The following is a 24,037-nucleotide window of genomic DNA, read 5'->3' as shown; positions in this document are numbered from 1 at the left end:
TTTCCCGGCAGCGCAGAATATGCGCGCCACTTCCGGTCGGGCTCCTAACAACGGGGGAGGCTGGTAACCAGGGTGGGGGGGATGGCGGAGCGGGCGGCCGAGCCCGAGGTGGAGGCTGAGGCGGGCGCGGGTGAGGAGGCAGCCACCGAGGAGGGCGCAGCGGGCCGCAAGGCGCGGGGCCGGCCGCGACTCACGGAGTCGGACCGGGCCCGGCGACGGCTCGAGTCCCGGAAGAAGTACGACGTGCGGCGCGTGTACCTGGGCGAGGCGCACGGGCCCTGGGTGGACCTGCGGCGCCGCAGCGGCTGGAGCGACGCCAAGCTCGCTGCCTACCTCATCTCTCTGGAACGCGGCCAGCGGAGCGGCCGCCACGGGTGAGGGGGCCCGGCCCAAAGGAGGGAGGGAGCGAGGGAGGAGACGCCCCCAGCCCCAGCCGGTTGTGCCCCCGCCCCCTCCGTCTCAAGGCCCCGCCCTCAGCACCTGCGAGCCCCGCCCAGGAGCCGGGCCGCCGGGCTGCCGGGCCGCAGGCCTAGGTCTTTGACTGCCCGGCAGGGACGCGCCTGGCTCGCGGCCCCGCCTCCCATCGTTCCGGCTGCCCAATCCTAGGATACACCCAGCCCCTTGACCCGCCTTTTTGAGCGCTTGGTCCCTCCCCTTAGAACTCTAGCGGCCCAATCCTGGGACTGGCCCTACCTCCAGGCCTTGTAACTACCCAGTCCCTGGCGCGGCAGCCCCGCCCCCTCAGCAGTCTCATCCTCCCCCGCTCAATTCCCCACCTGGCCTGGGACTGTGGACACCTTGGGTCACTCAGCCCTGAACTTCATGAAGTTCTGGTGCCCCATCTGGGATTCCATATGGCCCCATTCCCACAACCAAACTAGGTTTCAGCACACCTGGAGGACCCTTTGCAACCTGGGCCGCACTCCCCTAAACCTCCTAGTTCTGTGAAGCAACTCAGTCCAGGGAGACTCGGATGAAGAGGAGCTCCCGAGTTAGCTGGGCAGGTGGAGGGCAGAGAGGCCTGTCTTTTGTAGAGAAAATTCTCAATCTTGAGAAGGAGCAGTGTGGATGGAGTTTTTCCCTTCCTGCCTTTTACGTTGATGTCATGATTGAGTTAAAATAGGCAAAGAGCTTAGGACAGTGCCCGGCAGGTAGTGAATTTCCTGAGTATTAATTTTTAGGAGAGTGATGTTTATTCCCTATCAAAAGCAGTGCTGCAAGGAAATCTTTGTTCTGCCCTGGTTTTCAGGTGCACATGTTCACATGTTTCTCTGGGGAGAGATTCTGAGAGTCAAGAATCAAACAGATCCTGCTGAATTGTACCCACCTTTCCTAGGACAGCAAGCTGGTTTATATGCTCAAGAGCAGGACTGGAAATGCTGGGAACGCAAAGATAGCTGCCCCATGGAGCAGACATTCTGGTGGACACAGTGGATGGCTTGTTCAAAGGCCTGGATTTTTTTTTTTTTCTTTTTGAGATAGAGTCTCACACTCTTGCCCAGACTGGAGTGCAGTGTCATGATCACGGCTCACTGCAGCCTCAACCCCGTGGGCTCAGATGATCCGCTTACCTCCACCTCCTGAGTATTTGGGACCACAGGTGCACGTTACCCCACCTGGCTGATTTTTGTACTTTTTTTTTTAGAGACAGAGGTTTCCCTATGTTGCCCAGGCTGGTCTCAAACTCTTAGGCTCAAGTGATTCTCTGGCCTCAGCCTCCCACAGTGCTGGGGTTACAGGTATAAGCCACTGTGCCCAGCCTTGTCTGTTTGTTCTTGAGACAGGGTCTCACTTTGTTACCCAGACTGGAGTACAGTGGCATGTTGATAGCTCACAGCAGCCTCAACCTCCCAGACTCAAGGGATCCTCCTGCCTCAGTCTCCCTAGTAGCTTGGACCACAGGTGCATCACCTCACTCAGCTAATTTTTTTTATTTTTTGTAGAGACAGAGTCTCACCATGTTGCTCAGGCTGGTATCGAAATCCTTGGCTCAAGGAGCCTCCCTCCTCGGCCTCCCAAAGTGCTGGGATTATAGTTGTAAACCACCGTACCTGGCAAAAGGCTTATTTACTGCAGACCAGAAACAGAAGTAAATTAAATAGTCCATGAGAGAGAGATAGGGGCTCTGGAAAAAACAAAAGTGAAATGAGGAGTGTGAGTTGGAAGTTAAAACAGGGAGACTTAGGTGGTCACATTCAGAACACAGCATTTCAGTAAACACCTGAAGGAACCTACGAGGTACCCTGCGGGTCTCTGTGGAAGAGTTAAGGCAGAGGGAATAGCAGATGCACAGGCCCTGAGGCAGGACCTGCCTGTTGTGTGCCAGGGACACTGAAGAGGATTGTATGGCTGGACTGCAATGAGTGAGGAGGAGAAGGGAAGACAAGGACAGATTGGTGACAGGAAGGTCATGCAGGGCCATGGAGAGGATTCCGGTTTTTCCTCCCAGTGAGGTGGGAGCTTTTTCTTAAGTGTAAGATTTTATACAGAGAAAGAAGTGGCATGGTCTGCCTTTATCCCACCCCCACCCCTTTTTTTGAGATGGAGTCTCGATTTGTCGCCCAGACTGTAGTACAGTGGCACAATCTTAGCTCACTGCAACCTCTACCTCCCGGGTTCAACTGATTCTCCTGCTTCAGCCTCCCAAGTAGCTGGGATTACAGATATGTGCCACCACACCTGGCTGATTTTTGTATTTTTAGTAGAGACAAGGTTTCACCATGTTGGCCAGGCTGGTCTCGAACTCCTGACCTCAAGTGATCTGCCTGCTTTGTCTTCCCAAAGTGCTGGGATTATAGGTGTGAGCCACCATGCCCACCCTTTTATTTCCTTTTTTATTTATTTTTGAGATGCAGTCTTGCTATGTTGCCCAGGTTGGTCTTGAACTCCTGGGCCCAAGTGATTCTCCCACTTCAGCCTCCAGAGTAACTGGGACTACAAGTCACATACCACTGTACCCAGCCTGGGGTGTGTGTGTGTGTGTGTGTGTGTGTGTGTGTGTGACAGAGTCTCACTCTGTCACCCAGGCTGGAGTGCAGTGTTGCGATCTCAGCTAACTACAACCTCCGCCTCCTGGGTTCAAGTGATTCTCTTGCCTCAGCCTCCCGAGTAGCTGGGATTACAGGCGGCCGCCACCATGTCCAGTTAATTTTTTGTATTTGTAGTGGAGTTCGTGTTTCACTATATTGGCCAGGCTGGTCTTGAACTCTTGAGCTCAGGCAATCCATCCGCCTTGGCCTCCCAAAGTGCTGGGATTACAGGCATGAGCCACCATGCTCGGCCTAGCCTGGTTTATATTTTAGAAGAAACTCTCTCTAGGATGTGTGCAGCTGGAATGATGGATGGTTACACTTGTAAAACAAGGTTAGCCAAGAGTCGACAATTAGTAAAGCTGGTTATGAGTCCAAAGAGGTTCAGTCTACTCTTGACAACAATAAAAAATGAAAAGAGGGCTGGGTGCAGTGGCTCACGCCTGTAATCCTAGCACTTTGGGAGGCCAAGGCAGGTATATCACGAGGTCAGGAGATCGAGACCATCCTGGCTAACACAGTGAAACCTCATTTCTACTGAAAATACAAAAAATTAGCCAGGCATGGTGGCGTGCACCTGTAGTCCCAGCTACTCGGGAGGCTAAGGCAGGAGAATAGCTTGAACCCGGGTGGTGGAGGTTGCAATGAGCCGTGATTGTACCACTGCACTCCAGCCTGGGTGACAGAGCAAGACTCTGTCTCAAAAAAAAAAAAAAATTACTTATGGGATACTTTTAGACAGAAAACAGTCCTGTGTGGCATTCACTCTCCTTGGTAAGGGAGGTGAGAGAAGCAGCAGCCCCAGGGCCAGTGGCAGCGCCCAGGAGGCCAAAGGAAGCATCTATCGGGTCCAGTGCTGTTGGGTCAAGTAAAACGGCAGTCACTGGCGACTGTGATGGGACATTGTGTGGCGTGATGGAGAAGAGCTCTGACTGGAGGATTTCCAGTGAGACGGAGGAGAGGACATGGAGACAGCGAGTGTAGACAACTGTGGCAAAGCGGGGAAATGAGGAAGGAGGCTGGGCGCAGTGGCTCACGCCTGTAATCCCAGCTCTTTGGGAGGCCAAGGCAGGAGGTTTGCTTGAGCCCATGAACTTGAGACCAACCTGGACAACGTGGTGAAACCCAATCTCTACCAAAAAATGCCATAGTTAGCTGGGGGTGATGGCGCATTCCTGTGGTCCCATCTGCTCGGGAAGCTGAGGCAGGAGGATCCATTGAGCCCTGGAGGTTGTGGCTTCAGTGAGCTGTGATGATGCCACTGCACTCAGGCTGGGGCAACATTGTGAGACCCTGTCTCAGAAAAAGAAAAAAAGACATGGGGAAGGGGCTGTTGGGGAAGGTGGGTATCAAAATGATTTTAATCCAAGTTGAAAGAAATAATGGCAGATTTAGATGCTGGTGGGAATGACTGAGTGAAGATTGAAAGCAAATGACAGGGAACTGCAAAGCCAAGGCCTGAGGAGCCCCGGTAACTGTGGCCTCTGCTGCAAGTCACAGAAGTGGCCGAACTTGGAGAAGCAGACAGGACAGGGAAGGCAGGTTGAGGGAGAAAGCCGTGCCTTGGAGTTGGAGAGTGGCGCTCACCATATTACACATGACCTTCTTTGGTCTTGTGCTGACTCTGTGTGGAAGGCACTGCTACTGTTTCCACTTCACACACAGGAAAACTGAGGCTCAGAGGGGATAAGACCTGCTTGAGGTCACACAGGCAGTTGATACCAGAGCTGAGGCCAGGCAGGTGGCCTGTAATCCCAGCACTCTGGGAGGCTAAGGCGGGTGAATCATGAGGTCAGGAGTTCGAGACCAGCCTGACCAACATGGCGAAACCCTGTCTCTACTAAAAATACAAAAATTAGCCGGGGGTGGTGGCACATGCCATAATCACAGCTACTCTGGAGGCTGAGGCAGGAAAAGTGCTTGAACCCAGGAGGTGATTGCAGTGAGCCATGATCGTGCCATTGCACTCCAGCCTGGGTGACAGAGTGAGACTCTCTCAAAAAACAAAACGAGTTTAGTCTTGAACTTGGGTCTGGCTGATACCCAAGACTGTTCCCACTGCAGTGTGACACTTCCAGCCTCCAGCTGTGAGTGGGTGGAGGTGGCTGTGGACATTAGGACTTGGGTTTGGGGCTGGCACAGTGGCTCATGCTTGTAATCCTAGGACTTTGGGAGGCCGAAGTGAGAAGATCCTTGGAGATCAGGAGTTTGAGACCAGCCTGTCCAACATGGCAAAACCTGTCTCTACTAAAAGTACAAAAATTAGCTGGGCATGGTGGCAGACACCTGTAATTCCAGCTACTCAGGAGTCTGAGGCAGGGGAATCACCTGAACCTGGGAGGCAGAGGTTGCAGTGAGGTGAGATGGCATGACCGTGTTCCAGCCTGGGCAAACAGTCAGACTTCAGTTTTGGGTTGGGTGAGGGTCTCCACAGCCAATGAGTCCCCTTGCAGGGGAGGGTAGAGCCATAGGAAGAGAGAGAGTCACATGGGATGGGACGTGGAGGAACAGAGCCCGCAGTAGGAGCAGAGCCTGGGCTAGGAAGGATGGAGGAGCCGCAAGGTGCAGTCCTGGGGACCAGATGGGTATCTGGCTGAGAATTGTTAACAGGGCTAGGCAGGAGTCAGGTTGGGGTGGGCAGTTTTGCTGATAAGAGACACTAGACTGGTTGTCAGGATGTCTGTGGCAAGAGCAGGTCTGGGCCACAGCAGGGAGGCCAGTGTGCCAGGGGGTCCGGGCTCCACAGTGATACTGATAATCATAATGATCATTGTATCATTTGCTTGTTGATGACTAAGTGACAGGGTTGCAGCAGGACCAAGATTGTGTTTTGTTTGTTTTTATTTGTTTCTCTGTTTTTGAGACAGGGTTTCACTCTGTTGCCCAGGCTGGAGTGCGGTGGCGTGATCACAGCTCATTGCAGCCTTGACCTTCCCAGGCTCAGGTGATCCTCCTACCTCAGCCATCTGAGGGACTATGGGTGCATGCTACTCTGCCTGGCTAATTTCTGTTTTTTTTTTTTTTTTTTAGAGTCAGAGTTTCACCATGTTTTCCAGGCTGGTCTCCAACTTCTGGCCTGAAGCAATCCACCCCTCTTAGACTCTTAAAGTGCTGGGATTACAGGCATGAGCCATCAAGCCTGGCCTTTAAAAAAAAAAAAAAAAAATATATATATATATATATACACACACACACACACACACACACACACACAGAGAGAGAGAGAAAGAGAGAGAGAGGTGGGTCTTGCTATGTTGCCCAGGCTGCTCTTGAACCCCTGGCTTCAAGCAGTCCTCCTGCCTCAGCCTCCCAAAATGCTAGGATTACAGGTGTGAGACACCACACCCAGACAGTACCCACTGACTTGCTGGCTGTGGGCCAAGACCACTCTCCGCCTCTCAAGGAGCTGGGACTACAGGCTTGAGCCACTGTGCCCTATAAGATATGCTCCCTTTTGATTAACTCACAGGCACCTAACCAAGACTTAGCATCCAGTCCTACTCACAGGCCTGCCTGGCTCAGGGGAAGAGGATCACACAGGCCTGTGTCCCCGGTGAACAGGGGCCGTCTTGGAATTCTGCTTCCACACCAACCTTTCATACCTACTTTGTTATTTCTCCACTCCCTGACCTAGGACCCCGGGCAGGTGGCCTCACCCCTCCAAGACTGTTTTTCCTGCTCCTTAAGGTGGCGATAATACTAGATCCCCCTCCCAGGGCTGGTGGCAGTCGGGGAGAGAGCATAAGCAAGGGACCTGGTGACACAGTGCTGGAGCTGGGGACAGGTACATTACAAGTTCAGATTTCTGGCTTGGTGCGCTGACCCATACCTGTAATCTCAACGCTTTGGGAGGCCAAAGTGGGTGGATCACCTAAGGTCAGAAGTTCAAGACAAGCATGGCCAATGTGGTGAAACTCTGTCTCTACTTAAAAAACAAACAAACAAACAAAAAATTAGCTCAGCATGGTGGCACACGCCTGTAATCCCAGCTACTCTGGTGCACACCTGTAATCCCGGTTACTCTGGAGGCATGAGAATCGCTTGAGCTGAGGTCACACCACCACACTCCAACCTGAGTGATAGAGCAAGACTCCTTCAAAAAAAAAAAAACAGGAAAGGTAGCTCACACCTGTAATCCCAGCTACTCAGGAGGCTGAGGCAGGATAATCATGTGAATCTGGGAGGTGGAGGCTGCAGTGAGCCAAAATCATACCACTGCACTCCAGCCTGGGTGACAGAATGAGCCTCCATCTCAATTTAAAAAAAAAAAAAAAAGCTCTGGGCACAGTATCTCACACCTGTAATCCCAGCACTTTGGGAGGCTGAGGCAGGCGGGTCACCTGAGGTTGGGAGTTGGAGACCAGCCTGACCAACATAGCAAAACCCTGTCTCTACTAAAAATACAAAAAATTAGCTGGGCGTGGTGGTGCACGCCTGTAGTCCCAGCTACTCAGGAGGCTGAGGCAGGAGAATTGTCTGAACCCAGAAGGCGGAGGTTGCAGTGAGCCGAGATCACGCCGTTGCACTCCAGCCTGGGTAACAAGAGTGAAACTCCGTCCCAAAAAAAAAAAGTTCAGATTTTGTTTCAGTGCACCATGAGCAGTGGCTGTAGCCATTGTTGTTACTTATAGGTCAGACAGGACCAGCGCTGGCCCTGTGTTCACCCTCACTGCCTCTCTCTGTTGCAGGAAGCCTTGGGAGCAGGTCCCCAAAAAGCCAAAGCGGAAGAAAAGTAAGTGGAAGCTCAGCCTGAAGGAGGTGGGGAGAGGTGGGAGTGGCGGGAATATGGAGATCGAGGCCCAGAAAGGCCTGGGGGCTGCCACTGGCAGCACAGTTAGAATCGGCAGAGCCAGACCTCAAAGCCAGGCTTGTGTGTCTCAGGTGCAGTGTGCTTGGCCTCCTCAGTCTCCTGCTCCCGGCGTGGGAGTCTGTCAGGGGCGAGCGGAGCAGAGGGAACAGCTTGTGCAGAGCCCAAAGGGCAGAGGGAGCAAGGCACTGGTGGTTAGAGGAGAGGTCTGGAGGTCATCCCTCCTGTCCTGCTGGCTACCAGTCAGTGGGAGTCCGAACAGCTAGGGTCTGCATAGCTCTGAGCCCTGGAGCTGGGGGTCCCAGGCCATTTCCAGCAAGGTGAAGGTCCCCTGGTGGCAGTGAGCCCCTCCCCTTCTTAGGATTCTTCAGAGGTAGGGGTGACCTATGACCTTGACCCTGAATCCTCAAGGGATTGCACTCCTCAAGGGATGAGCTTCCTTAAGGGTTGAGGAGCGAAATAAGGAGGGAAAGCACTGGGCTGGAGAGGTGGCTGTGGGCGATGACTCTATTGCCCTCGTGGTTGGAGACCCTGGGTGCATTCCCTAGACCCAGACCCCTCTTCTGGGCCCCCTCTTCATCTCCTAGCCCAGAGGGTGGGGTTGGGGGGCATGCTGTCATCCCACTTGGCTAAGGGACCAGGACCATCACACAAGTCACAGATCCATTGCCCAGCACTCACTGTGTGCCCAGCCTTGTTCTGTGCCCTGCTAATGTCTTCACTCCCCTCCTACCTGGCAGCCCTCAGGGATGGGAATCCCTTATTTCTCCCAGCTCAGAGGAGGCACATGGGGCTCTGAGAAGCCACCCAGCTGGGAAGGGGCAGAGCCAGGATTCAAACCCAGGCCGTCTGGCTCCACCATGCTCACCCCTTACACAGTGTTCTCTCAACCAGCCAATGTTCCTGGAGTACCTACTGTGTGCCAGGCCCTGGCCGGGGGAACTGGGGGTACAGAAGGAGCAAAAAAGCAGTGTTCCTGCTCTTGAGGAATTGACATTCTGGTGGGAGAGACAGTCAAGGCACATGTAAACAAATGGCCACGGATGGCATCTAGGTACTACCTGGAGAAAACAGACAGCAAGTTGTGGTCAACTACAGTGACTGGGCAGGGGGTGGCCTCTCAGAGGTGGGTGCATTTGGGGGAGATCTGAGTGATGTGGGGAGGGAGCAAGACAGTTATCTGGAGGAAGCAGGCACAGCCTATGCAAAGGCCTGAAGCAAGGCCACACCTAGCCCTCTCCAGGAATAGTGAGGAGGCTGTGTGGCTGGAGTAGAGTGACCAAGCTGGTGAGGGCAGTGAGGTGACAAGTCACAGTGGAACTTGTGGGCTGAAAGGAGGACTTTGGCTTTTACCCTGAGGGTGGTGGTCTTGCTGTGTCACCTAGGCTGGAGTGCGGTGGTGCAGTCTCGGCTCACTGCATCCTCCACCTCCCGGGCTCAAGCGACACTCCTATCTCAGCCTCCCAAGTAGCTGTGACGACAGGCGCTCATCACCATGCCTGGCTAATTTTTTTTTTTTTTTGAGACAGAGTCTTGCTCTGTCACCCAGGCTGGAGTGCAATGGTGTGATCTCGGCTCACTGCAACCTCCACCTCCCGGGTTCAAGTAATTCTCCTGCCTCAGCCTCCTGAATACCTGGGATTACAGGTGCAAGGCACCATGCCTGGCTAATTTTTCTATTTTTAGTAGAGACAGGGTTTCACCATGTTGATCAGGCTGGTCTCGAACTCCTGACCTTATGATCTGCACACTTTGCCCTCCAGCCAAATTTTTGTATTTTTAGTGAAGACAGGTTTTTGCCATCTTAGCCAGTCTGGTTTCAAACTCCTGGCCTTAAGTGATCTGCCGGCCTCTGCCTCCCAAAGTGCTGGCATTGCAGGCGTAAGGCATTGTGCCATGCTCTTGTTGGGGATTCTGCGCAGAAAGGGACGAAGCTTGACTCGGGTGTTGACAGGCGCCCCCTTGTGGCTATAGGGGGTGGTTAGGGCGGGAGCCAGAGAGTCCTGGGCCTGAGGACTGCACTGGTCTAGGTGTTTGATGAAGATTAGAACAATAACGAGCAGCTAACAATTATGCACCTACTGTGTGCCAGCCTCCACTGTTTATATGACGACTAATTGAACAGTCCTTTTAGGGGTGCCTCTCCTCTCTGAGCCTCAGTTTGCCTCTCTAAACTGGGTACAGGCCTGGATGGCACTCAGGAGGGCCTTCCAACCCACGGGACCCATAAGGCCCAGGTGGTTCAGGCAGCCGTGTCACCATGGGCTGAGCCCTGTCCCGTACACTCACCCCTTGGCTGTGTCCACAGGGCGGCGACGCAACGTGAACTGCCTGAAGAACGTCGTGATCTGGTACGAGGACCACAAGCACCGCTGCCCGTACGAGCCGCACCTGGCGGAGCTAGACCCCACCTTCGGCCTGTACACCACGGCCGTGTGGCAGTGCGAAGCTGGCCACCGCTACTTCCAGGACCTGCACTCGCCCCTGAAGCCCCTCAGTGACTCAGACCCTGACAGTGACAAAGGTGAGTCTGTGGGGCGAGGGCACACGGGGCCGCCCATGTCTGGACGCTTCTTACCAGCCCTAGGCCAGCATTGCAAACAGAATAGCAGCCACAGTGGCTCTGGCTCTGGCTCTGGCTCTAGCACTGGGACAGAGCGGGGACATGGTGTGCCAGGCTGATCCCTTCATGGCCTTGACCTCTTTGAGTCCTTACAGAGCCCAAGTGGGGAGGCAGTCCCTCCTTACGAAGCAGTTTGCCCATCTGTGCCCAAGGCCAGTCCCCGGCAGGGCTGGCTGAGGGCCCAGGAGCCCTGGCTTGGCAGCTGGGGCGGGGGCAGGCCTGCTGGGGCAGGGCTCGGCCCCCATAGCGACATGGCCGCCTGAACCATCCCGGCCTTATGGCTCTGTAGGCTGAGATGCCCTCTTGAGTCCTGGCTAAGCTGGCCGCTACCTCCTTTTTGATTTTCTGGCTCCCAGACCATTCTCTCACTTTCTGCCTTCCCAGGCTTCACTCTTGCCGTCCCCACTTCATTCTGTTTCCCTCCTGGTCCCCATTTCTCCTCTCTTGAGCTGCCTCTGTCTCCTCCTTCCTTGATCTTTCATTTTCTCTGTCTCATCTTCCCTCTGTCTTGTTTCCTTTCATTCCCCTTTCTCCTCCTCCCTCCCACCCTCGAGGTCCCTGCCTCTCTCCTTCCTATCCCATGGGGCAGCCAGGAGGGACTTAGGGAGGGAGGCCCAGTTGGCCCTGGTGGGTGGTGAGGGGGCTGCCTGTGGCCTCAGGGGTTTTGCATTGGCTAGAAAAGGAGTGTGGGGACTGCTGCCAGGCGCCCTGTCACGGCTGAGGGTGGGGCAGTTACTGGGGCTGAGCCTGCGCTGGCTGGCATCTCGGAACAGGTGGCATCCCAGCTGGCCAAGGGGAAGCTGAAGGCGAGAGGTGTTCTGTGGGTGGGTGCCGCCACCAACAGCCATCCCGCCAAGGGTCGGCCAGGCTTCCAGCATGCCGTGGCCCCTTGGCTGCCCTGTCCTGTGATCTGTGACCTGCCTTCCACCCTCCTCTGCCTTTTACTGCCCCCCTCACTGTGTGCCACTCCTGAATCTTCCCCATGGCCTTGTCATCAGCCCCACGTGTCAGTCGAGGAACCCTAGGCCCCAGGAGCGATCTAACTGGTCCATTTGGTGATGGGTCAGGCTGGGGTGTGGGCTGCACCCAGAGCAGCTTCCTTATACCCCAACTCAACTTTTTCTTTTTTATTTAATGTAATTAAATTTATTTCTTTATTTTTGAGACAGTGTGTTGCACTGGTTGTGCAGGCTGGAGTGTAATAACACGATCTAGGCTCATTGCAACCTCTGTTTTCCAGATTCAAACAATTCTCCTGCCTCAGCCTTCCAAGTAGCTGGGATTACAGGTGTGCACCACCACACCTGGCTTCTTTTTGTAGTTTTAGTAGAGATGTTTGTAGTTTTAGTAGATATGTCGGCCAAGCTGGTCTTGAACTCCTGACCTCTGGTGATCCAGCCGCCTCGGCCTCCCAAAGTGCTGGGATTACAGGCATGAGCCAGTGCTCCCAGCCTCAACTTTTTATTTTTTATTTTTTTGAGACAGAGTCTCTCTCTGTCACCCAAGCTCGAGTGCAGTGGTGTGATCTTGGCTCACTGTAACCTCCGCCTTCCCAGTTCAAGCGATTCTCTCATCTCAGCTTCCCCAATAGCTGGGATTACAGGCATGAACCACCATGCCTGACTAATTTTTGTATTTTTAGTAAAGACAGGTTTTCACCACGTTGGCCAGGCTGGTCTTGAACTCTTGGTGTCAAGTGATCCTCCTGCCTTGGCCTCCCAAAGTGCTGAGATTATAGTCATGAGGCACTGCACATGGCTAACTTTATTTTATTTTATTTATTTTTGGGACAGAGTCTCGCTCTCTTCCCAGGCTAAAGTGTTGTGATCTCGGCTCACTGCAACCTCCACCTCCTGGGTTTAAGTGATTCTCCTGCCTCAGTCTCCCAGAGATCTGGGACTACAGGTGTGCACCACCATGCTCAGCTAATTTTTATATTTTTAGTAGAGACAGGGTTTCACCATGTTGGCCAGGATAGTCTCGATCTTTTGACCTCATGATCTACCCACCTTGGCCGCCCAAAGTGCTGGGATTATAGGCGTGAGCCACCGCGCCCGGCCTTTATTTTTATTTATTTACTTTTTTAGAGACAGGGTCTCCCTCTGTTGCCCAGGCTGGAGTGCAGTGGTGCAGTCATAGCTCACTGCAGCCTCCAACTCCTGGGCTCAAGTGATCTTCCCACCCCTCCCTCCTGAGTAGCTGGAACACAGGCATACACCACCACAGCCAGTTAATTTTTACATTTTTTGTAAAGAGAGGATCTCACTGTGTTGCCCAGGCTGGTCTCAAACTCCTGGGGTCTGGTAATCCTTCTGCCTTGGCCTCCCAAAGTGTTGGGATTACAGGCATGTGCCACTGTGCCTTGCCCACAGCTATTTCTGTTAGTGCCGTCATTACCTGAGGAGAAATCTGGGGTAAGCCAGACTGAGCAGATGCTGCCGTCACGTGGACCCAGATGCTTCCTCTGGCCATTCCCTCTGCTCATTGGGCGACTGCCCTTCCTTCAGGATGGTTTGCCCACTCTGCAGATTATAGGACAAGGGGAAATTGTTTAGAAAGAGGGGCTGGTCATCCTTATCACCAACCCTGCTGCCACCCCAGGTCTATCAAGAGTGGGCATATCACTGCGCTGAATGAATGGCACTGAGATAATAACAATAGGAAACTTATAGGATGCCTACTTTGAGCCCCCTACATATTTATAAGCCCTTATATACATTTATTCATTAAAGACCCGAAACAGCCAGGCACGGTGGCTCACACCTATAATCCCAGCACTTTGGGAGGCTCAGGCTGGCTGATCACTTGAGGTCAGGGGTCTGATATACAGAATTAGCCAGGCATGGTGGCACATGCCTGTAATCCCAGCTACCTGGGAGGCAGAAGCATGAGAATCACTTGAACCTAGGAGGCGGAGGTTGCAGTGAGCCAAGATCGGGGAACTGAGATTCGTTCATTTATTGGAACAAACCCTCACTGAGCACCAGGCAGCCTTCTTAGCACTGGGGGCTCTGCACAGGGACCCTGCAACCTTATGGAATTTACATTCTAGAGAGGAAATGGAGCAGGATAAACCAATAAAAATACAGAGTGCAGGCCGGGCACAGTGGCTCAAGCCTGTAATCCCAGTGCTTTGGGAAGCCAAGGCAGGATTGCTTGAGGCCAGGATTTAGAGAACTGTCTAGGTAACATAGTGAGACCCCATCTCTAGCCAAAAAATGAAAAAGTGTGGCATAATGGTGCACCTCTCCCAATGTTTTAGAAGGCTAAAGCAGGAGGATCACTTGAGCCTAGCAGCTCGAGGCTGCAGTGAGCTGTGACTGTACCACTGCATTCCAGCCTAGGTGACAGAGGGAGACACTGTCTCAATCAATCAATAAATAAATAAAATATAGGCTGCGTGTGGTGGCTCACACCTGTAATCCCAGCACTTTGGGAGGCCAAGGCGAATGGATCACCTGAGGTCAGGAGTTCGAGATTAGCCTGTCCAACATGGTGAAACACTGTACTAAAAATAGAAAAATTGGCCAGGCATGATGGCGTATGCCTGTAATCCCAGCTACTCAGGAGACGGAAGGAGGAGAATCGCTTGAATCTGGGAGGTGGAGGTTGTGGTGAGCCAAGATCACACCATTGCACTCCAGCCTGGATGACAAGCGAAACTCTATCTGAAAAATAAAATAAAATATAGAGTGCCCTGTAAGGGGGTACGTGCTTTGGGAAAAAAATAAGGAGGGAAACAGGAACTATTTGAGGCAGAATGGTCAGAAAATTCCCCCTGAAAAAATGCCCTTTAATGAAGGGTCTGATGGAGGGAAGGGGGAGCCTTCTCAGGTTTCAGACAGAAGAGAATTCAAGTAGAGGGAATGACAGATGCAAAGGCCCTGAGGCAGGAACCTGCCTAGCGTCTCCAAGGACGTTAGGAGAGGAGGCAAAGGCAGTAGGTAATTGAACACCTCCTGAAACAGACACACCCCAGCTCTTGTGACGTGGCACAGTAGTTTGTTTCCCACATACAAAGCCTGGTGCTTCCAGCCTGCAGTTTGCCTTTCGTTCATGGACTCAGGTTCTTTCCTTCGTGTGGCTCCAGCCTCCTTCTGGGTCCTGGCTGGGTGGTTGGGGAGAAAAGTGGAGGTTCAACTTTGGAAGCACCTGTCCATTTGGATTCCATTGGCTGGGACTCAGCCACATGGCACCACATTTACCTGTAAGGGATGCTGGGAAATGTAGTCGGTGCTGGTGCCAGGTAGAGAGGGGTTTAGTGAGCAGCTGGTCTGCGTCTTTCACAGGAGGTAAGGAGCAGGTTGTCAGGAGCCGGGGGACCCAGCAGAAAGGACTGCACTGGCCCTGGCAGGGGGATGGAGGAGCCATGACCAGCACCTGCAGGGGAAGTAAGAGAAGCGGTCAGCTGCAGGGGAAGTAAGAGAAGCGGTCAGCTGCAGGGGAAGTAAGAGAAGCGGTCAGCTGCAGGGGAAGTAAGAGAAGCGGTCAGGCTGCAGGGGAAGTAAGAGAAGCGGTCAGCTGCAGGGGAAGTAAGAGAAGCGGTCAGCTGCAGGGGAAGTAAGAGAAGCGGTCAGGCTGCAGGGGAAGTAAGAGAAGCGGTCAGCTGCAGGGGAAGTAAGAGAAGCGGTCAGCTGCAGGGGAAGTAAGAGAAGCGGTCAGCTGCAGGGGAAGTAAGAGAAGCGGTCAGGCTGCAGGGGAAGTAAGAGAAGCGGTCAGCTGCAGGGGAAGTAAGAGAAGCGGTCAGGCTGCAGGGGAAGTAAGAGAAGCGGTCAGCTGCAGGGGAAGTAAGAGAAGCGGTCAGCTGCAGGGGAAGTAAGAGAAGCGGTCAGGCTGCAGGGGAAGTAAGAGAAGCGGTCAGCTGCAGGGGAAGTAAGAGAAGCGGTCAGCTGCAGGGGAAGTAAGAGAAGCGGTCAGCTGCAGGGGAAGTAAGAGAAGCGGTCAGCTGCAGGGGAAGTAAGAGAAGCGGTCAGGCTGCAGGGGAAGTAAGAGAAGCGGTCAGGCTGCAGGGGAAGTAAGAGAAGCGGTCAGCTGCAGGGGAAGTAAGAGAAGCGGTCAGCTGCAGGGGAAGTAAGAGAAGCGGTCAGCTGCAGGGGAAGTAAGAGAAGCGGTCAGCTGCAGGGGAAGTAAGAGAAGCGGTCAGGCTGCAGGTGGGTATATTTTGGATGCAGCACCAACAGGTTTTGCTGACAGATTGGAAGTGGGTGTGAGAGAGAGAGAGAAGTCAAGAAGAGCCCCAGGACTTTGGCATGAGCCACTGGAGGGACAGAGCTGCCATCCGCTGAGTCAGGGACACCCGTGAATAGTGCAGGCTTTGTGGGAGGGAAGGTTCAGAGCCCAGCATTGCAGATCTGAGTTTGAGATGCCTGTGAGACCCTCTTAGGTGGGGCCATGAGATGGAATAATCTGGAGCTTGACGGGAAGGTCTAGGAAGGAGCTGCACATGGAGTCACCAGGCCATGGGTGGTTATAGTATTAATAAGAATAGATACTTGGCTGGGCGAGGTGGCTCATTCCTGTAATCCCAACTACTTGGGAGGCTGAGACAGGAGAATCACTTGAGGCATAAGTTGTAGTGAGCTGAGATTGTGCCACACTGCATTCTAGCCTGGGCGACAAATCGAGACTCTGTCTCAAAAAAAAAAAGAATGGATACTTGGCTGGGCACAGTGTCTCACGCCTATAATCCCAGCACTTTGGGAGGCCAAGGCAGGCAGATCACCTGAGGTTAGGAGTTCCAGACCAGCCTGGCCAACATGGCAAAACCCCGTCTCTACTAAAAATACAAAAATTAGCCAGGCATGGTAGCATGTGCCTGTAATCCTGTCTACTTGGGAGGCTGAGGCAGGAGAATTGCTTGAACCCGGGAGGTGGAGGTTGCAGTGAGCTGAGATGGTGCCACTGCACTCCAGCCTGGGCATCAGAACGAGACTCTGTCTTAAAAAAAAAAAAGGTAGATACTCTCCTGTAGTTCCAGTGCTTTGGGAGGCCAAGGAGGGAGGATCCTCCAGACCAGGAGGTCAAGACAAGCCTGGGCAACATAGTGAGACTTTGTGTCTAGAAAAATTTAAAAATTACCCTATCATGGTGGAATGTCTCTGTAGTCCCAGCTACTTGAGAGGCTGAGGCAGGAGGATTTCTTGAGCCCAAGTGTTAGAGGTTGTCAGGAGCTGCGATCAAACCACTGCACTCCAGCCAGGACAACAGAGCAAGACCTCGTCTCTGTCTTTGTCCTGGGTTCCTGGTACAGAGCTCCCAAAACACTTGAAATTTCCTGAGTGACAGGAGTGTTTTTTGTTATTCATAATAAGCCCCCTAGGAACACCCCTGAATCTTTGCTAATGAGGTGACTCCCAGTGGGGCCCCTAGATAGCTTCTGGATGGGGGCTGGTTACCAGGAAGACCAAACACAGGATCGGAGAGAGATCTCTCAGCCCCAGCCCCAGCCCCTAGGGACTGAATAGGGAGCTGGAGACAGAGTTATAAAAACTCTTGCCAGACACAGTGGCTCATGGCTGTGATCAGGAGTTCAAGACCAGCTTGGGCAACATGGCAAAACCCTGTTTCTACTAAAAATACAAAAAATTAGCCAGGTGCATGCCTGCAGTCCCAGCTTCTTGGGAGGCTGAGGCAGGAGAATCACTTAAACCCAGGAGGCAGAGGTTGCAGTGAGCCGAGATTGTGCCACTGCGCTACAGGCTGCACAATGGAGCAAGGCTCTGAAACATGAGATGCTGAGGCCGTGGTGCCCCTGGAGAGGGCATGGAAGATTATACCATCCCCCATATCTTACCCTGTACCCTTCCATTTGGCTGTCACTGAGTTGAATCCTTTATAATAAAGCTATAATCATAGGTAGAGCCATTTTCTGATTTCTGTGAGTTGTTCTAACAAATATCAAACCTGAGGATGGAGTCATGGAAACCCCCCATTTATAGCCTGTTGGTCAGACATACAGGGTAGCCCAGGACTTGCAGCTGACATCTGAAGTCCAAGCAGTCTTGTGGGACTGAGCCTTTAACTTATAGGATTTGATGCCCGCTCCAGGAAGATAATGTCAAAATGGATTGAATTATTGGACACTCAGTTAGCACTGAGAATTGGAGTGTGACCTTCAACCCCGTCAGCCTGGGCAAGCCTGGGGGTGAGGTGAGCACTGAGGAGAGGCCTGAGCCATAGCCTTTCAGGCCTGCAAGAACCAAAGAAACTTGGAAGGAGCCACCAGGAAGGGCCCAGTGCTGGCTGGCCACAGTGGCTCACACCTGTAATTGTAGCACTTTGGGAGGCCGAGGTGGGAGGAGCCCTTGAACCCAGGAGTTTAAGGCCAGCCTGGGTAGTGTAGCAAGACCTGGTCTCTACTTGAAAAAATCGGGGCTGGGTGAGGTGTTTCACACCTACAATCCCAGCACTTTGGGGACACCAGAGTGTGAGTCTGGGGACCAGGAGAGGAAAGTGTCCCCCGGAGCAGGGGTGTTCAGCTGGGTTAGTCATCTTGGAACAGTCGGGGGCAGTGGGGACTGAGAAGTGACTGCTGTTTTGGGCAGTGAGAGGGTCACAGTGTCCCTGGAGAGCCCTCAACAAATACCAAGTGCTGGCTGGGCACAGTGGCTCACGAGTATAATCCCAGCACTTTAGGAGGCCGAGGCGGGAGGATCCCTTGAGCCCAGGAGTTCAAGGCCAGCCTGGGTAGCATAGCAAGACCTGGTCTCTACTTGAAAAAAATGGGGCTGGGTGAGGTGTCTCATACCTGTAATCCCAGCACTTTGGGAGGCCCAGGCAGGCAGATCACTTGAGGTCAGGAGTACCAGCCTGGCCAACATGGTGAAACTCTTCTATACTGAAAATACAAAAATTAGCTGGGTGTGGTGGTGTGCACCTGTAGTCCCAGCTAATCGGGAGCCTGAGGCAGGAGAATCACTTGAATCCAGGACGCCAAGGTTGCAGTGAGCTGAGATCGCACCACTGCACTTCAGCCTGGGTAACAGAGTAAGAGTCTCAAAAAACAAAAAAAAAAAAAGAAAAAAAGAAAAGAAAAACTAAACAAATACCAGCGGCTGCAGCTATCATAACCATTCCCTTTCTTCTGTCCCCACAGTGGGCAATGGGCTGGTGGCCAGCAGCTCTGACTCGTCTGGCTCTGGCTCTGGCTCCGACTCTGAGGAGCGTCCTGAGGGCCAGCCAGTCAAGGCTGCAGTGACGGCGGCGGCAGCAGTGACGCCCACCAGCCCGGTGGGCAGCAGCGGGCTTATCACCCAGGAGGGTGTGCACATCCCCTTTGACGTCCACCACGTGGAGAGCCTGGCCGAGCAGGGGACCCCGCTGTGCCCCAACCCAGCAGGCAGTGGGCCCGAAGCCCTGGAGACAGTGGTGTGCGTGCCAGTGCCCATGCAAGTGGGTGCGGGCCCCGGCGCCCTCTTTGAGAATGTGCCTCAGGAGGCCCTGGGTGAGGTAGTGGCCAGCTGCCCCATGCCAGGCATGGTGCCTGGCTCACAGGTGATCATCATCGCAGGCCCTGGCTATGACGCTCTCACAGCTGAGGGCATTCACCTCAACATGGCGGCAGGCAGCGGTGCCCCTGGCACTGGCCTGGGCGAGGAGGTGCCCTGTGCCATGATGGAGGGCGTGGCGGCCTACACCCAGACAGAGCCTGAGGGCAGCCAGCCCAGCACCACGGATGCCACTGCTGTAGTGAGCATCGAGACCAAGAAAGGTCTGGGGGACCTGCCATGGCCTCTGGCCGGGGGTGGTTGGGCCTGGGAGGGACTGGGCGAGGAGTGGCCCTCGAAATGGGCACTTCAGCAGCCTTCGTGCCCCGCGGACACCACCCTGTGTCCACCCCGTAGAGAAGGAGGACCTGTGCTTGCTCAAGAAGGAGGAGAAGGAGGAGCCTGTAGCCCCGGAGCTGGCAACGACAGTACTTGAGAGCACAGAGCCTGCAGCAGAGGTGGACGGTGGGGAGCTGGACGGCAGCGACATGTCAGCCATCATCTATGAGATCCCCAAGGAGCCCGAGAAGTGGGTGCCAGGGCCGGGCAAGGGTGAAGGAGAGCTCTAGGAGTGGCCAGGCCCCCAGCCTGCCTGGTGCGGGAGCCCCAAACTCATGGGCCCCTTCCCCTCCAGGAGGCGGCGGAGCAAGCGGTCGCGGGTGACGGACGCTGACGGTCTGCTCGAGATGTTCCACTGCCCATACGAGGGCTGCAGCCAAGTTTATGTGGCCCTCAGCAGCTTCCAGGTGAGGCTGCCACCCGGAGTAGCCTGGGCCAGGCCCACAAGGCCCAGGTCATGGCACCACCAGGACATCCTATCTCTAGTTTGCCCCTTGGAGTTTGACGAGGTGCCACTGAAGGCAGAGACAGGGACTTGTCACATCTCACACCTGGCATGGGAGGATGCAGCAACAGGCCTTTGAATGTGCCATGCCATGCTTTGATTAAGCATATATTAAGCACCTAGTACATGCCAGGCCTGCAAGCTAGAGCCAGTAAGTTAAAGAATGGAAGAACAGAGGAATGAATCAATCGGGACTGCCTTTTGATCTGCTGACAGCCCTCAGATCCAGTCCCAGTCCTGCCACTGCCCACCTGTGAGACCCTGGCCAAACCACTGAGCCTGGAACCTCAGTTTCCTCATCCATTAATTGGGCCCTTCACAGAGCTGATGGATACCCCAGTCCAGAGCTTGGCACGTAGTAGGTGTTCAGTAGAGCTTCCCTTTGACCCCAGTTGTGCCCCTGGGAATCTCAGAGATTGGGCAAGGGTAGCCTTCCTCCCTCCCTCCTGGGGAGGCCAGCTCTAGCCTGCCTTCCAGCTGCCTTCATCTCTCCCCACCCCCCAGAGCCCCTTCAGTGGGCCTACGGGACCCACTCCTGCCCGTCTCGTCCCCAGAACCACGTCAATCTTGTTCATCGGAAAGGGAAGACCAAAGTGTGTCCTCATCCTGGCTGCGGCAAGAAGTTCTATTTATCCAACCACCTGCGGCGGCACATGATCATTCATTCAGGTCAGGCCCTGGGCCAGTTGGTGCATGAGCTGGGGACACAGGGGCATGGGACTAGGGGCCTGGAAGCCTGGGAGCCTGGGCTGAGCTGGAGGGTCAAAACCTAGTGCTGGGTTCCCTGGCACAGGACTGCACCCCTAGGAGCCTCTTCCCTGTGCTCAGTAGGCTGTAGCTACCTGAGCCACAACGCAGGGACTGTTACCAATCAATCACAGGAGGTGGGCGGGGCTGGCTGTCTCCCCTCCTATCCCCACAACTCCATGAGCAGGTCTCATGCAAGACTAAGACACTGCCTCAGCTCTTCCAGATTGGAACCATAGCAGCACCTGGGGCCACAGGCCAGAGCCAGTGCCCACCCAAGCAGCAGCAGGAAGGAGAGAGGGGCAGCTGTTTGGGACTGGGCTTCTGTTTCTACTTGTGGTAGAGATGCTGGTCTTCTTTGTGGGCTGGGGACACAGTGAGGGCCAGAGCTTCTGATATCTCGAGGTCAGAAATTTGGGGTGCTGTTTTTTGTTGTTTTTTTTTTTTTTTCTTTCTTGTGTGTGTTGAGGGGGTTATTTTTTGCAACGGAGTCTTGCTCTGTTGCCCAGGCTGGAGTGCGATCTCGGCTCACTGCAGCCTCTGCCTCCCGGGTTCAAGCAATTCTGCTGCCCCAGCCTCCCGAGTATCAGGGATTACAGGTGCCCACCACCATACCTGGCTAATTTTTGTATTTTTTAACAGAGATGGGATTTTGCCATGTTAGCCAAGCTGGTCTCCAACTCCTGCCCTCAGGCGATCTGCCTGCCTCAGCCTCTCAAAGTTCTAGGATTACAGGTGTGAGCCACCAAGCCCGGCAGAAGTTTTTTTTAAATGCAAAATCATTCAAAGTTCAAATATGGGGGACAAGGCTGGGTGCGGTAACTCACGCCTGTAATCTCAGCACTTTGGGAGGCTGAGGCAGGTGGATCACCTGAGATTGGGAGTTTGAGACCAGCCTGAACCAACATGGAAACACCCTGTCTCTACTAAAAATACAAAAATCAGCTGGGCATGGTGGCACATGTCAGTAATCCCAGCTACTTGAGAGGCTGAGGCAGGAGAATTGCTGCATCCGGGGAGGTGGAAGTTGCAGTGAGCCTAGATCATGCCACTGCACTCCAGCCTGGGCAACAGAGCAAGACTTCATCTCAGGGAAAAACAGCAACAATAACAAAATAAATATTGGGGACAAATTCAGAACCATGTTGGCTTGGCAGTTTGCACCCTATGCCCCTCAGGGACTCAAGTTCGAATCTTAGCTCTGCTTGATTGTTTCCCAGCAGTTGCAGGGGAAGGACGTAGGGTTCCGTGGGTTTGGTCGGTCTGCACCTGCAGCCCTGGGAGATGCAAGGAGACAGCCTGCTGCTCCTTCTAGCCTCAGAGTCTGCAGCACATCAGATACCCCATAACCCCCTGCCCGAATAGCACCGTCCTCAGCCTCGGTCCCTACCGCCCCCAGGTGTCCGTGAATTCACCTGTGAGACCTGCGGCAAGTCCTTCAAGAGGAAGAACCACCTGGAGGTACATCGGCGCACGCACACCGGCGAGACCCCCCTGCAGTGAGTCACAGGCCGCCCGCATAGCTAGAGGATTGGGAGGGAGGGGATTCCAGCAGGTCTGGGAGCACTCTGCGCCCATGCAGTACGTGGGCATGGTTCCACCAGCGCTCGGCCCTGTCAGGCCCCACCCTACCCCACGGTGCCCAGCCCACTCTGACCCCACCCCGTGCTGCCACGGGCTCCTGGCAGGTGCGAGATCTGTGGCTACCAGTGCCGGCAGCGCGCGTCGCTCAACTGGCACATGAAGAAGCACACGGCAGAGGTGCAGTACAACTTCACGTGTGATCGCTGCGGGAAGCGCTTTGAGAAGCTGGACAGCGTCAAGTTCCACACGCTCAAAAGCCACCCAGACCACAAGCCCACCTGACCACTGACCGCCCCTATTTATTCGTCCACTCGGACACAACGCCCAGGCCTGCCGGGGCCTGGACTGCTGCGAGGGCCGCCCGGACCGCGGGCCGGAAGGAGGCGCCCCCGCCCCACCCCGCTCCACTGCATCCTTCTCTGAAGCTGGTGCATGGGGCTACATTGCTGGAACTGTGTCAAGAGAGCAGAGCGAGATTAAAGATGAGAAAGGAGATGCCCTTTTCCTGGGCCTGAATAATTTGGGGTGCCAGATCTCTGTCGGTCTCCAACCTACTTGATCCCTTCCTGAGCGAGGCCCTGGGCCGGGCAGCCCCACACAGCCCCTGATCTCACAGGATGAGGTGGGGCTTGGGGGTCTGGGGTCTCTCGGCATCTCCCAGAACTCAGGACCCTAATGCCCACTCCTCTGGTCTTACAGAGCACCCATTTGCCACCCTCAGCGAGCTCCGAGGCGAGATGGGGGAGGTGTTCAGCAATCCCCTAAATGAGAAACATCTGCAGCTAGTGACAAGCACCATGCAAATGAGAGTGATGCGTTGTTCTCTGGGGATGTGGTCAGGGAGGGCCTCAGAGCAGGTGGCATTTGCGCATAGGCCAGAATGACAAAGATCTATCCCTGAAGAAAAGTGGGGGAGGAAATTCTCAGGCCAGAGGAACAACCAGTGCTAAAACCCCAAGGTAGAACCAGCTCGGCGTGTTCCTAAAACAGGAAGCCGCGGGGGGAAGGGGAGTTGGCAGCGGCTGCCCTGGCCCCATTTCCCGGAGGAGGATGCTGAGGCCGCCGCCTCCTGCGGGCCGCTAGGGAGAGGGGCAGGGAGCGAGGCGCGGCCGCCAGGTGGCGCGTGAGTCGCGTAGGCCCCGATGGCCGCAGCCACGTGACCCTGGGGACAGCAGCCGCGAGCTCAGGCACGTGCCCGGGAGAGCCCTGTGGCGCCACGCGCATATTGGCCCACCCGAGCGGCTCCTCACCAGCTCGCTCTGGTGGGGCGGGGCCCCAGCTACGCCTGTTTCCGCTACGGACCAGGGGGCTACCCTAGGCTGGGACAAGAATCGGCAAGGACGAGCGAGTCCGGCCGCTGGGGCCGCCCCCGCGAGCTCCGTTCCCCCCCGAGGCAGGTCCTCTCAGCTCTCCCCGCACAGCCGGAGCCGACAGGTTTCCATGGGAACCGCAGCGGGGTCCGCGCGCCCAGGAGCAGCCCCCACCTCCCGGCACAGCTTCCGATGACGGAAACTGGGAGGAACACGGGTGGGGGAACAGACCATCGCTTAGGGTCCCCTGCGTCGGCAGCCAGGTCGCCCCAGCGAGCCCAAGAGGGGCCACCCGGGGACCCACACCGTCACCGCCCCGATTGTGCGGGCCACTGCGATTGGTTTGCCCTCTCCAGGCGTGGCAGCATCCCCTGGTACGCGCGCTTCCATTGGCTCGATCTCTAGGGCATCTTCAGTAATTGGTTCTCTCAAGGGCCGCCCCTGATTGGGCAAATTAGGCTCTTCTGGCTGGTGGTGCTCTCTGATAGTCTGGAGCCTAAAGGGCGTGCAGGAACGAGGGTAGGGTGGGGACTGGGGCTCTCCAGTTAGGGGGTCCGGGTTACCCCGCCCGCAGCACCCTCGCCCGGACTGTCGGCTTGCTGTCTGT

At 54.8% G+C, this 24,037-nt stretch overlaps 1 protein-coding gene across 6 annotated transcripts; it reads left to right on the top strand.

Moving 5' to 3' along the window:
• Positions 1-47: 47 nt before the first annotated feature.
• Positions 48-22,639, top strand: ZNF653 (zinc finger protein 653). 6 transcript variants are annotated; one of them, XM_035285688.3, is made up of 10 exons: positions 251-374; positions 5,897-5,973; positions 7,718-7,761; positions 10,145-10,360; positions 18,555-19,169; positions 19,303-19,474; positions 19,580-19,691; positions 20,344-20,458; positions 21,936-22,035; positions 22,225-22,639. In XM_035285688.3, exons 5-10 carry the CDS (start codon positions 18,845-18,847, stop codon positions 22,400-22,402), a joined length of 1,002 nt encoding a protein of 333 aa, XP_035141579.3. In that variant the 5' UTR covers positions 251-374; positions 5,897-5,973; positions 7,718-7,761; positions 10,145-10,360; positions 18,555-18,844; the 3' UTR covers positions 22,403-22,639. The 6 variants fall into 6 exon arrangements, 4 of the variants coding, with proteins under 4 accessions (XP_008985557.3, XP_002761809.3, XP_078216736.1 ...); XR_013531061.1 differs by lacking the exon at positions 5,897-5,973 and having other exon boundaries at positions 48-374; positions 20,294-20,458; XR_013531062.1 differs by lacking the exon at positions 5,897-5,973 and having other exon boundaries at positions 48-374; positions 20,294-20,458; positions 21,936-21,997; positions 22,225-22,289.
• Positions 22,640-24,037: the final 1,398 nt, after the last annotated feature.

The sequence above is a fragment of the Callithrix jacchus genome, chromosome 22, assembly GCF_049354715.1.
Source record: "Callithrix jacchus isolate 240 chromosome 22, calJac240_pri, whole genome shotgun sequence".
NCBI lineage: Eukaryota > Metazoa > Chordata > Mammalia > Primates > Cebidae > Callithrix > Callithrix jacchus.
This window is presented reverse-complemented; position numbering and strand designations above follow the sequence as displayed.